The sequence below is a fragment of the Otolemur garnettii genome, unplaced genomic scaffold, assembly GCF_000181295.1.
Source record: "Otolemur garnettii isolate 467f Iridium unplaced genomic scaffold, OtoGar3 scaffold00081, whole genome shotgun sequence".
Lineage (NCBI taxonomy): Eukaryota > Metazoa > Chordata > Mammalia > Primates > Galagidae > Otolemur > Otolemur garnettii.
Window position 1 is genome coordinate 327,008 of NW_003852476.1, and position 14,119 is coordinate 341,126.

Genomic DNA, 14,119 nt, shown 5'->3' on the forward strand with positions numbered 1-14,119 from the left:
CCTCCCAAGTAGCTGGGACCACAGGCGCCCGCCACAACACCTGGCTATTTTTTGGTTGCAGCCATCATTGTTGTTTGGCGGGCCTGGGCTGGATTTGAACCCGCCACCTTAGGTGTATGTGGCTGGCGCCTTAGCCACTTGAGCCATGGGCGCTGAACCCCAAGGTCAATATTATTAAGAGTTTTTGCCACACTTTCCTCTAGGGTTCTTATTGTTTCTTATCTTAGATTTAAATGTTTTATCTAGCCTGAGTCAATTTTTGTTAGTGGTAAGAGGTATGAGTCCAGTTTCAGTCTTCTACATGTGGCTAACCAGTTCTCTCAACACTGTTTATTGAATAGAGGTTCTTTTCCCCAGTGTATGTTTTTGTTTGCTTTATCAAAGATCAGATGCTGATATTTCATCTCTACGTTCTCTGTTCCATTCCAGAGATCTATGTCTCTGTTTTTGTGCTAGTACCATGTTATTTTGATAACTGTAGACTTATAACCTGAAGTCTGGTAAAGTGATACTTGCAGATTTGTTTATATTTTATAGAATTGCCTTGGTTATTTGGGGTCTTTTCTGGTTCCATATGAAGTGAAGAACTGTTTTTCCAAGTTCTTCAAAGCATAACCTTTTTGTTTTCATGGGGATTGCATTGAATCTGTAGATCACCTTGGGTATTATAGACATTTTAACGTTGATTCTTCCCAGACACGAGCATGGTATGTTCTTCCATGTGTTAATGTCTTCTGTTACTTCTTTTCTCAGAATTTCATAGTTCTTTTTGTAGAGGTCTTTCACATTTTTTGTTAAGTGTATTCCAAGGTATTTCTTTTTCTTTGAAGCCTATTGAGAAGGGTATTGTGACTTTGATTTAGTTCTCAGCTTGCCTGCTGTTGGTATATATGAAGGCTTCTGGTTTGTGGACATTGATTTTATATATTGAGATGTTACTATATTTTTTTATGACTTCTGGGAGTCTCTAGTTTGAGTCCTGGGATTTTCTAAGTATAAGATCATATCGTCAGCAAAGAGTGAGAGACTTGGACCTATTTTGTCTCTTTTTGGATACCCTTGATGTCCTTCTCCTGCCTGATTGCATTGGCTAGGACTTTTAGCGCTATGATGATTAGTAGTAGTGATAGTAGACATCCTTGTCTCGTTCTAGTTCCAAGTAGAAATGCTTTCAGTTTTACTCCAGTCAGTATGACAATGGGTGTGGGCTTGTCATAGATAGCTTTAATCAGTTCAAGAAATATCCTGTCTTGTCTATTTTCTTTTCTGCATCTGTTGAGAGGATCATATGTTAATTTGCTTTTGCTTCTGTTTATGTGGTAAATTACATTTCTGGATTTGCATATTTTGAACTAGCTTTGTGTCCCTGGGATAAATCCCACCTGGTTGTGATGTATTTTTTTTAATATGTAGCTGTATTCTGTTGGGATTTTACTGAATATTTTTGTACTAGTATTCACTAACTATATTGGTCTGTAATTTTCTGTTTTTGTTGGATCTTTTCCTGGTTTGGGACTCAGGGTGATATTTGCTTCATAAAAGGAGTTAGAAAGGTTCCTTCTTTCTCAATGTTTTGGAATAAGTTCTACACTATAGCTCTTTGAAGGTTTGCTAGAATGCAGATGTGAAACAGTCTGGCCAGGACATTTTTCATTGGAAGCTTTTTTGTTGTTAGTAATTTCAGGGCTTGATGCTGGTCTGTTCAAGAATTCTATTTCTTCTTGGTCAAGTCTAGGGATATTGTGTGATTTCAGGTATTGGTTCATTTCCTCTGTGTTTTCTAATTTCTGGGTATAGAGTTTTTTTTAATTATTTAGTGATGATCTTTTATATCTCCATGTTATCTGTTATTTCCCCCTTTTCATTTCTAATTTGAGGTTCTTAGGGATCTTCTATTTCTAGTTAGTCTGACCAAGGGACCATCAATTTTATTTATCTTTTAAGAGAACCACCTTTTTCTTCTGAATGGTTCTTTTGCTCTTGATTTCATTTAATTCTGATCGACTTTTGGTTATTTCTTTTCTTCTGCTTGGTTTGGGATTGGATTGCTCTGCTTTTTCCAGTTTCTTGAGATGATTCATTAGATTTCTGATTTGCACTCTGGTTTTTGGATGTGGACATTTAGAGTGATATCTTTCCCTCTTAAGACTGCTTTTGTAATATTACACAGGTTTTGTTAGCTTGTAGCTTCTTGTCAGTTTGTTTAAGGAATATAATGATTTTTTTCTTATATCTCCTTCTGTCAGCTGTTGTTCAGCAAGAGGTTTAGTATCTATGACTCTGTATAGGAATGAAGATTTCTCTTGCTGTTGATTTCCACTTTTATTTGTGGTCCATAAAGATAAAAGGTGTAATTTATGTTCTTTTAAATTTGTTGAGGTTTGGTTTGTGTCCTATGAAATGATCAATTTTGGAGAATGATCTATGAGCTGTCGAGAAGAATGTATGCTCAGTAGTATTGGGGTAAAATGTTGCATGGATAGATCTGTCAAGCCCATTTGTTAAATAGTCATGTTTAAGTGTGTTGTTTCTTTGTTTAGTTTCTGCTTGGAAGCTCTGTCCAGTTCAGTCGGTAGGTTATGAAGTCCCCAGTGTTTTTGTTTTTTTTTTTTAATTTTCCTTTGGAGACAGAGCCTCAAGCTATCACCCTGGGTAGAGTGCCGTGGCCTCACAGCTCACAGCAACCTCCAAACTCCTGGGCTCAAGCAATTCTCTTGCCCTAGCCTTCCAAGTAGCTGAGACTATAGGCACCCACCACAATGTCTAGTTATTTTTTTGGTTGTAGTTGTCATTGTTTGATGGGCCTGGGCTGGATTTGAACCCACTGGCTCCAGTGTATGTGGTTGGCACCCTAGCCTCTTGAGCTACAGGTGCTGAGCTGAAGTCCCTAGTATTATGGTGTCATAGGATATCATATTGTTTAGGCCAAATAGGTTTCATTTTATAATCTGGGAAGTATAAGTTGGGTGCATAAATATTTAGAATTAGACTGTCTTTTTGTATTATTCTCTTGACCAGTGTCTAGTGTCCTTCTTTGTCTTTCTTTGCATTTATTGCTTTAAAGCCAGTTGTATCACCAAATAGGATTGTGACTCCCACTTTCTTTCTTTTGCAGTTTTTGGCCAGGGTTGGGTTTGAACCTACCACCTCTGGTATATGGGGCTGATGCCCTACTCCTTTGAGCCAGAGGCACCACCCAACTCCCACTTTCTTTTAATTTTCATTTACCTGAAATACTGTTTTCCAAACCTTCACTCTGATTCTTGTTTTGCTCTTAGAGGTTATATGTGTTTCTTGAAGACACCATACATGTGGCTCATGCCTTTTTATCTGTCAGCCAGCCTATACCTCTTCAAGGGGAATTCAGGCCATTCATGGTTTTTGAGAGAATAGATAACTAGGGTGGATATTTCTGTTTATTTTGTTGCACTGTTGTCTTGGGCCATTGTGAAAGCTAAGCTTTTGGCTAGGTGTCTTATTTTGCTGGTAATCCATTGTATTGGTTTTAATACTTCCTGCATAGTTGATTTTGTATTGACAAATTTCCTCAGTGTTTTTGTCAGTAAAAGATAAGATTTCTCCATCAAATAGGAAACTTAGTTTAGCAGGATATAGAATCCTAGGCTGGAAGTTGTCTTTTTTTTTTTTAACAGGATTGATCATGGGAGCCTACTCTTTTCTGGTTTTAAAGTTTCTGCTGAAAAGTCTGCTGTCACCCTAATGGTTTTGCCCTTGTAGCCCAGCCGTGGCTTAAGGCCTGACCTACTTTTAGAATTTTCTCTTTCATTTTTTTCTTTAACCAAGTTAATTACAGTGTGTTTAGAAGCTGCTTTGTTTGAATTGACTCATTCTAGAGTTCTGCAACCGTCTAGTATCTGTGTATCTGAGTCTCTGGCAGTGCTTGGGAAATTTTCCACTATGATAGCTTCAACGATAGCTTTCATGCTTTGGGGACTCTTTTTCCTCTGTAGGGCTGCTGATTATTCATATGTGTGTATACCTCATGTAGTCCCATGTCTAAGAAATTGCTCTGCTCTGTTCTTTTAATGATTGGGTTAACTCAAAGGTCTTATCTTTGAATTCTGAGATTATTTCCTCTCTATATTCTAATCTGTTGCAGAGACTCTACTGTATTTTGAAACTCCTTGATTGCCTCTTTTAATTCTTTAAACTCTATTACATCCTTCCTAATTATGTCCAGGTGCTCGGTGACTTTGCTTTTAATTTTGCTAATTTCTTGAGACAATTTTTGGACCCCCCCCCCACCTTCTTTTCCATTGCATTCATCTTATTTGCATCCATATTCTAAATCTCATTTCTGTTATTTCAAGAATTTCTTTATGGATAGTATCTTCAGCTCTTGCTCCATGTAATGTTTTGGGGAAGTTGATCTGCTGTGAATTTTCATGTTGCCAGGGTTCTTTTGCTGATTCTTCCCCATGTGTATTTTCTATTTATTTTTTTAATTCTGAAGCTAAGAGGATAGAGGTGTCCATAAGTCATAGTTGAGAGATATTCTGGTTGGGCTCCCTTAGCTGGCTCACAGGAGGCAGTTAGAGCCTGGAGTGCAGAGCCAACCAAGTGCCATACCAGTTTGCCAGCTTTAGTGCCATTCAGCAGGCTTTAGGGCTGTCTGGGTATGTAGTCAGGCAGGCTGATATTGGCACCTTCTGCCTCAGGAGACAGAGCTCTCCACACGCCTTCTAGGACTTGCCAAAATGAAGTGGCAGCTCCTTGTTCCCATCAGTCACTCAGCAGGTTTTAGGACTGCTTGGCTGTCAGCTCCGGTGGGCTGTTACGAGTTTCAGAGGCCCCAGAGGGGGCAGAGCTCTCCACACCTCTTCCTGTACCTGGTAAAGTGAAGTGGTAGCTTGCTTTTCTGACATGTGGTCAGAAGGTTTTAGGGGTGCTTAGATACTAAATCCAGTAGGCTGATACTAGTTTGAAAGGCCCTGGGATATGCATCTTAATACTTTCCTAAGCCACTGTCAGTATAAATAAGCTGCCATTTTCTTCAGTGGCCCTTCCTGCTCACAGTTTGCCAAAGGGCTTCACAGAGCAGGGTCCACTGAGTCCCAGCCTGATTTCCTCTAAACCAGGATGGTTAAGGGCTGGGCACAGTCAGGGCTTCTAGATGAAGTCCCTAGGTAGGGCAAAGTGTCCAGGTACTGGCTGTGTTGTATGAGAGGGAAGTGTCAGGACTAGCCAGGTAAGCAGGTGTCACCCAACCACCTATAAAGTTTAGTAGAGTAAAAGAAGGAGAAAAAAGGGAAGGGAGAAGAAAAAAATTTTTTTTACTGTATTAAAATCCTCTTTGTAGTGGGCGACGCCTGTGGCTCAAAGGAATAGGGCGTCAACCCCATATGCCAGAGGTGGTGGGTTCAAACCCAGCCCCGGCAAAACTACAAAAAAAAAAAAATTATTTATTAAAATCCTCTTTGTTGTATTAGAGTAGGAAAGGAAGGAAGGAAAGAAAGAGAGAAAAGAGAAAGTTAAAAAAATTTAATGGAAATATGGAAATCCTCTGTTGCTTTGGAAAAAGCAATAGAAGAGAGAGGAAGAAAGAGGGGGAAAAGATGGCCTATAATTAGTAAAATTCTTTATTGTCAAGGAAAAAGAAAAAACAAAAAGTGGAAGAAGAAACAATAAAATTTTTAAAAATAAAAATTAAGGTTGAAATAATTATTAAAATTCTCTTTGTCTTGAGAAAGAAATAGAATGGAAAAATAGGGAAAAAATAAAATAATAAAAAGGGTCCATAGTTGGTGCTTCTAGGATTAGAAATAACAAGCTGAATTTACTTTTTGGTGGAGGAGGAGAATTACCTTGTCAGCTTGATGTTCAGGGGTGGGGTTTCCTGCTTTAGTCGGAATGGAGAGTTTGGGCACAGGCTCGGGCCTGAGGCTCTGATGCAGCATGAAGCTGAGGCTGGGCAAGGTTGGGCGTTGGCTACACACCCGTGGGGAGGCCTGCTGTCCTGTGGGAGGTTGGGGTTTCATTAGCAGGTAGGGGTGCTAGTGCCTTCACAGGAGTAGGGATGGGCTCAGTGATCTAAATTGGATCTGGACCCCATGGTGCCTGAGGGTTTGGAGGTAGAGCCATTCTGCCTGCTACAAAGCAACCGACTTTGTCATGCCCCCTCCACTCCCGCCTGTGGGCGGAGGCCAGGCTCCACTGCAGGGCCAGGCCAGGGCTTTCGGCCTCTGGGAAGCTGTGCCCTGGCCTGACTTTTGAGTGCCCCCCACACTCCTCCGGCACCCTCCAAGGCGGAGGCGGAGACAGCTGCCTCTTCCTGTACAAGGTCTCTCAGAGTTGGCCCCTCCCCAGGCCCTTCCTGCCACCTTACCCTGTGAGAGAGGTGCCCCAGCCCGGCCCAGGCCACTGGTCTCCTCAACAAGACCGTGTGAGTGCGGCCGGTCGGGGGGGACCCTCCTGGCTTGTTGGTGACACCCACTTGTCTTTTCGGTGTCCCAGGGCCCTTTCCCCTGGCCAGGCCAGCGGGCACCTGCTCTGTTTCTTACTCTCCCCTTCCTTCCTCCTCCTGCCCCTCCCTCTCCCATGTGGGGTCTAACTGGCTGGCAGTGCTTACCAGGCCTCTCCAGCTGTTGTCTCCTCTGCAGTATTAGCATTTTTGAGTGTTGTGGGGTAGACCTATTTAGCTTTTATATTTTTAATTTGTGGAAACCTGAACCTTTCTTAATTCTTTCGGAAATCTTGGCCATTTTCTTATTTGCCCTTCCTATTCGTCACAGAAAGGGGGTGGGCTGCTGCCATCCTCCCTCTTTCTTTGGGGGATTGAGTGACATGACTGACAATACTGGTGTTTTATAGGACACTGTTCCTAGGTAACTGCTTTCTTTAATGTTTCACATTTGCTTTCTTTCTTAGTATATTTCTGACCCAATCAGAAAACTGCATTCTCCCGCATTTCCCTCCCTCAGAGCCAGTTTGAGGAGTCCAGTGGAGGGAGGAAGGCAGTTTTATCAGCTGCTACTTGGCAGGTGTGCCTGCGCTTCTGAAGCTCATTTAATTTGGCACTTATTTAATCTCACAGCAATCCTGGGCATTATGGTAGGTAGGTGTTATTGCTGTTATTACTCCTGTTTAACAGTAGACCTGAGAGATTCTTTTGTTTGCCCAGGTCACGTGGCTCTTGCTAGCTGGGTGAGCAGAGATTTAAATCAAGGTGGTCTGGTTAGAGCCGTGCCTATGCCAGTGGGAAGGGCACCGGCTCCATATACCGAGGGTGGGTTCCAACCCAGCCCCAGCCAAACTGCAGCAAAAAAAATAAGAAAAGGTTGTCTGATCCAGGGCTTGTGCTTCTCCTTAGGGCATCAGGGTTTTTCTTCTCTTTAATTCAGGCATCTGTACCTTGATTCCCTTTGTCATGATTTCCCTAGCTCCTCATTCTGTATGATGCCTTGGTCATAGTCTCTTCCAAGTTTCTTTAGTCAATTCTGACTTTTTCCTAAAGCTTAGTTTGTCAGAAGTGAATTGTAGAGACTGACAGTGTTACCTGAAAAAGTTGAGATGAGGGTGTGTGTATGTGGGCATGTATACGAACGTTTTGTTCCAGAGGAAAACACTTTTATTTCCATACTTAACACTTGACTTTCATATGGATCAGGTTTTCATTTTCTGTCATGTGTTGAGTTTAACATACCAGTGGGCTATCCAGACTTGCTGATCGAAGGTTAATCTTGTTGTAATCAGAGAAAACCATAGCTAGTAAATAACTTTGCTTTTTTTAACGGTTTCTTTTCCTCTCAACTTTTTATTTTGAAAAATTTCACACACTAAGTTGCAAGAATAACTCAACACCTGTTAACTCACCTGCTTTATTGCTTTCCGTATGTCATTACATATTTTGTTGATGTTAAACTGTTTCAGCAATAAGTTTCAGTCAGTATGCCTCTCTTAAGAACAAGGTATTATCTTACCGTATGCATACCACCATTATTACATCCAAAAATATGAAACAGTGGTTCTGTAATATCCAATATTAAACCTATACTTAGGTTCTCCAATAGTACCCAAAATAGACTTTTAGATTTAATAGCTATACCCATAAAGGCTTTTAGCTATTTTTGACAAAGCAGGATCCAAATGAAAATTTACATGCTGTGTTTGGTTAACTCCTTTTGGTTTAATGACTTTTGAAGTATAATTTCTTTAGTCATCTTACCTGGTTTGGAAAGCTTCATGTGACCTTAGAAAATCTGTGTCTGGGCTCGGCGCCTGTGGCTCAAGCGGCTAAGGCGCCAGCCACATAAACCTAAGGTGGCGGGTTCGAATCCCCAGCCCGGGCCCGCCAAACAACAATGATGGCTGCAACCAAAAAATGGTCAGGCGTTGTGGCGGATGCCTGTAGTCCCAGCTACTTGGGAGGCAGAGGCAGGAGACTCGCTTGAGCCCAGGAGTTGGAGGTTGCTCTGAGCTGTGAAGCCATGGCACTCTACCCAGGAGGATAGCTTGAGGCTCCGTCTCAAAAAAAAAAAAAAAACAAGAAGGAAAATCTGTGTCTGACATTTATTCATAGGTGGAGAGTTATAAATTTCTCTTTCCAATGCTATTCACTCACCTTAGCTTTAATTCTCTTGAGCAGGACTAACAAAAAATGAATACCTAATGTTATTTTCTTAAATGTTTTCTAATAAAATTTGGCTCACATTTTACAGTATCCACCTAAAGGCTTGTTTCTTCTGAATTCTGAGTTTTTTCTCTTGTTTTGGTTACCATTTGTATGAGCTGTTTGAGCCTAGTTGTGAAAGCACCATGCAAGATCAAATGAAATATGTACCTGCAGCATTTGACAGATGTCTTCTGGTTGCCTTTTGTTGCTTTGTTTTAAAATGAATTTCTTTCTGATCTTTTACAGAGTGAAGTAATTGGAAAATGTTCATGCAAGGTTGAAAAAGGCATTGTATTATATTTTGCCAAATTAAAGCCTTATTTATGTTTTCACCCTTTCTACTTTGTCAGAAACACTGAACAGAGTTTTGTCTTTTCTAATCCTTGTTAGACTACTGATTTAAAGAGAGAAAAATTTAAAAAAAAAAGCCAACTCTGTAGACATCTTCAGAGTTTAGTTTTATAATAAAAACTTTGAATAATTAGACCTTTACATTCCTGAAGATAAACATGTAATCTTTTATCTTATTTTGCTCAATAAAATTGTTCAGAAGATCAAAGTGGTAAAGACAATGTAAAATTTAACATTTTAATACTGAAGTTGTACACAGTTTTACTTAACATTTTGGGGAGTAATTTGCTCTGACTTCAACTCAAGAAAACACTTTTTGTTGCTAATGTAATCTGTTTTTGTAATGATGTCAGCAAATAAAAGGATGCTTATTATTCGAACTTGACTTATCCTAATTTTCATTGAGCTTCAGTAGATTTCATTATCACTACAGATCATAATTTAGAACATGGCTATTAATTGCAGCTATATAATAAGATAGGTTGTATAGCTTGTGTAACCTTTCTAGCTGAAGCTCCTGGTCTTCTCTGGTTCTATGCTATGTAAACTGTGTCCACAAGTGCTGTGGGTTAAATAAAAGACAGGGCAAACATCGAGGGCAGTGACCCCATGGAATGGATTCATGGAAGACAGTTTTTCCATGAATTGGAGGCAGGGGGAGGAGCACAGGACAGGGGTGGGTGGTGATGCGAGTGATGGTAGCAGTGAATGCACAGAGCTCTCTCTGTGCGAAGGAGCTCTCTCCTTTAGGTTTACTGTTTATTTTACAGAGTAATGATTTAGATTGAATGTATTTGGGCATACAGATATTAGACATGAAAAGTAGTATCAGAATGGGCATCAGAAAAATAGCAACTCATCTTACACATAATAAGTAGAAAATAATTATTTTGTCTGATCATTTAAGTGTTATAAAGCCCAAGAATGTTAAACACAGAACAAATTAGGTACTACCCCCATAATAAAATTTTGCTTGGAAATAATTCTTTAAAAAAAAGATTCAAGGTATAAATCACCCATGTATTAAACATGAGTCTTTCACATTATACAGAAAATTTAAACAAATATATCAGTTACAGTTTAGTGGTTTTTTTTTTTTTTTTTTTGCTACAGAGCCTCAAGCTGTCCCCCTGGGTAGAGTGCCGTGGCATTACAGCTGACAGCAACCTCAACTCCTGGGCTCAAGCGAGTCACCTGCCTCAGCCTCCCAAGTAGCTGGGACTACAGGCGCCCGCCACAACACCTGGCCATTTTTTGATTGCAGCCATCATTGTTGTTTGGTGGGTCCGGGCTGGGGATTCGAACCCACCACCTTAGGTGTACTTGGCTGGTGCCTTAGCTTGTTGAGCTATAGGCGCCGAGCCAGTTTAGTGGTTCTTAAACAGCTATCAAATAGCTTCAAGGACCACACGTAATTTCTGCCAGTCAGGCCTTTCCTGGGGGTTAGCACTTGCTCCTAGTCACTTATTGGCACCTTCAGAAGTACAGATTTCCAACTTAGCTTTAAATGGTAAATACCACTGAAGTTTCAGTCTTAACCCATTTATGCTAGAGGTGGAAATTTATGAATTGTTTGCATTAAATTCATGTATGTTACCCAGAAAAATTCAAGGAACAAGAATTTGAAGAGAAAAAAATTTTATTACATGTCGTTGTTGAATTAGGTGGTGCTCCAAAAAATGAAACACTAGGCAAAACCACTGCTGCGTTGTACATGATGTATAAAATTAGGTTGCTTATCCCAAGAGGTGGTGACATCTGCTATTCAATGTGATATTCAACAGAACACTTAACATGTAAGGCAATGTTACATTTTTCACATCGAAAAGTGGTGAAAAACAGCACACAGTGTTTGCTTTCCTTGTTAGACTGTCCTGTGATTCATGCACCATAACATGAGTCAGTATTACACTTCTGAGAAGGTCTTCCTCTTCAGCTAAGCTTGAGGGGATGACCGGAGGTCTCCAGATAATGGCATAGCACATGTTAACAAAAGTCCGGAAAATGCACTGGCTTCTCATGATTTGTTTTATGCTGTTGGCAAGTGTTTTGTAAGACCAACATGAAACAGAATGAAAGAGGGCTTGAATACCATCTCCTCTCATGAGCTCTGTCTGTGCCTCCTATGAAATGGTTATACACTCTGGTCTTTTTCAGTTTCTGGTAATAACAATTGACAAGACACAGGAGATCCATACCAATACCACCTGCAGACAATTTTGCCTTTGCCATCAATTCGATGATTGAACATGCCTTGTTCTTGTTTCTTCAAAGCCACTTTTGTCAGTGCGATCTTTTCTCACTACCTGTTGCCTGGTGTCCCATTGAACTGAGATTATCAAGAAGTACAATATTTGCAAAAAGTTATTGAATACAAAGTGGTATTGTCCAGGGTGTGCCTCTGTAAGTGCCTCCCTAAACTGAAGGTCGAGTGATGCACTGACACCACAGTCCTCATGTTCAGTGTTTGGGGTTTTGCCCTGGTATGGCTGAAACCAGCTAACGTAGCCCAGATGTGCTGCTCCACACCAAAACTTACAGCCACACTGAATGGGCTTTCCTCTAATAAATTGTACTCGTGATGACCACATACAAACTGAAACTGTTTTTCAACTTGTCTGCATTCATCAAAGCTGAAATGTGTTTCATTTGGAACAAATTTCATAGGTCTCTCATTGAGTGTTCTTCTAAGAGGTCAGAACTTGGAAAACTCGTCTATGGGATTCAAATTTGTGTTGTCAGCAACATGCAAATTAGAAAGTATAGTTTCAAACTGGTCACGTCTCATGGCAGCACTAACAAGTACATTATGCACATCTGTTCTTTGTTTCCAGAACATACACCTTCTAGGAACTGAGACATAAGCGCTCTAAAAAATAATTCCCAGAAAACATTTGATTCGGAGCTAGTTGAGCCAAGATTTACACCCTTACTCGTAGTGTGTAAGTTAAGAGTACATGCCAATGCGTTCAATGACCTTGTCATCAAGAAAAAGTCCCAGAATTTCTGGGAGTTCTCATTTCAGTGAAGAAATGGTTTGGAAGTTCTGTGACTCCACATACTATGCATTGTGCAGTTAGATCAGTTTTTTCCATCTGCAAACAATTTTAGTCACTTTGTGTTTTTGATGGAGAAGGTAGACACAGATGGAACTGTGTTGTCAAGAGTCATCCTCAGGTCACAGCCATCTTGAGGCAGTCTTATTATGTCACCCTCGGTAGAGTGCAACAGTGTCAACAGCTCACAGCAACCTCTAACCCTTGAGCTTAAGCAGATTCTCTTGCCTCAGCCTCCCAAGTAGCTGGGAATACAGGTGCCCATCACAACGCCTGGCTTTTTTTTTTTTGTGCAGTTTTTGGCTGAGGCTAGGTTTGAACCCACCACCTCTGGTATATGGGGGCCGGCACCCTACTCCTTTGAGCCACAGGTGCCGCCTTTTTTTTTTTTTTTTTTAATTTTTATTTTTTACGTCTGGCTATTTTAGAGACAAGGTCTCACTCTGGGTCAGCCTCGTCTGGAACCCCTGAGCTCAGGCAATCTTCCCACTTAGGCCTCCCAGAGTGCACAGCTATGGTTAGATATTTGAATGAATGAAAGGGTGCATGGGTAAAATTCACTTTTAGAACTTGAGAAATATCTAAAGTGATGCCTCCTTTTCATCTCAGCACAAACACTCAACACTATTTCTAAGGCGTGTAGGCAAGAAGCTGTTACCATCCAGTGATGACCAGCTGGGGGAGTCAGGCTACCTCAGGCCTTACCTGGTTGCTTCTAGCAAATTGTTGGGAAATTGCTCTGAAGGGTAGATTATATTGCCAGCATTTTTCCTTTTTCCTTGTTGGCTATGAAGGTTCTCAGGTCTTTGCCATCTGAAACAAATCCTGCCTTCCGTGTTGAACCTCTTCTTGCTACTTTTTTCTATTCAGAGCTAGGTTCCTCAGCATAATTGTACAAATTGTGTTGGTTTTCAACTTCTCTATCTTTGAATTAAAAATTTTAAGGGACTTTGGACGCAGTCTAATCTGTCAGTTTGTGTCCCCTTGCTCAACATCACCACACACATTCTTTTGCCTCTGAAGTAGCAAAAAATTTACATCACTGCATGTTCCAATTTGAGACAGGTGTAGTTGTTGATGATTCTTGTAAAAAATTATTAAAAGCTGCGTCCCTGGTACTTCCAGCCATCGATCCTTCTTCCTCAACTCCAGAATCACTGAGGAAAAGCTTCTACCACTCACACTTAGTGGCTGTTGAGATGTGCAAACATAGCTCTGTGCTCTTAACTTCATTTCCCTCATGGTTCAATATCCCCAGTTCTTTAGTTGCACTGAATACTGAAAAGCCAAACGCGTGGCCCCTCAATCCCCACCTTTTCCAGTTTATTACAAACAGATCTCTAGAGAAGGGAGCATCAAAGAGGGAGCCCTGTGATAGGACTCCAGTGGCTCCCCTTGCCATCTCCATCCACTTGAGGCTGGAAGCCCTAATACTACTCAGCTTGAAGAAGACTCCTGGAAGGGCAGGACAAAGCATGTAGCTGGGGAGCAGACTTAAGATCCTAAAAAGATGGAGAGAGGTGTCAAAGGGGGAGAGGGGATTGCTGTGAAGTGTGCTGTGTCCTTAGGTTTGGTGTGGGAAGAGTGGTCGGACTCCTGGAGGCAGTGGCACTGTGCAAAGTGCAGGTGTTGCGCCCTGCCATGAGGGATCTGCCGGTGCACAGCCACATGCAGCAGTGCAGTGCACACGGATTAGCCAGGGCGAGGTTTCCCACCTATCCTGCATCCTGAGACAGAGACTGCATATGGGCATCTGCCACTCAAGAGGCCCCCCTAGATGGCATATATGGGGAAAGAAGCAACCACCACAGGAAAGCTATACTTACACCCTCCTTTAAGTAGAGACTTGTTTTTCCTTGACCCCCCATTCATTGGCTGGGCCCCCAGAGAACTGAGGGCAAGGAGGAATTAAACAGATGATTCTTGCTGCCACCACTACACCACGCCTGGACTGGGGGCAGATAAGAGACAGCTCATTATGCAGGTGGCCTGGTCACAGGACAGCTATGGGGAGGTCCACGGATAAGGTGACCAGATTTTAACATTGGTAAAGTGGGGATTCTTTAACATTGACGGGGGG

The 14,119-nt window shown here is 41.3% G+C and overlaps 1 protein-coding gene across 1 annotated transcript in view; it reads left to right on the top strand.

Moving 5' to 3' along the window:
• KTN1 (kinectin 1) overlaps positions 1-9,360 on the top strand; it is a 132,607-nt gene extending 123,247 nt beyond the window's left edge. The window contains exon 44 of the mRNA XM_003794397.3: positions 8,879-9,360. Within this exon, the coding sequence (XP_003794445.1) occupies positions 8,879-8,883 (5 nt within the window). The 3' untranslated portion in view covers positions 8,884-9,360. The remainder of the gene's footprint in view (positions 1-8,878) is intronic.
• Positions 9,361-14,119: the final 4,759 nt, after the last annotated feature.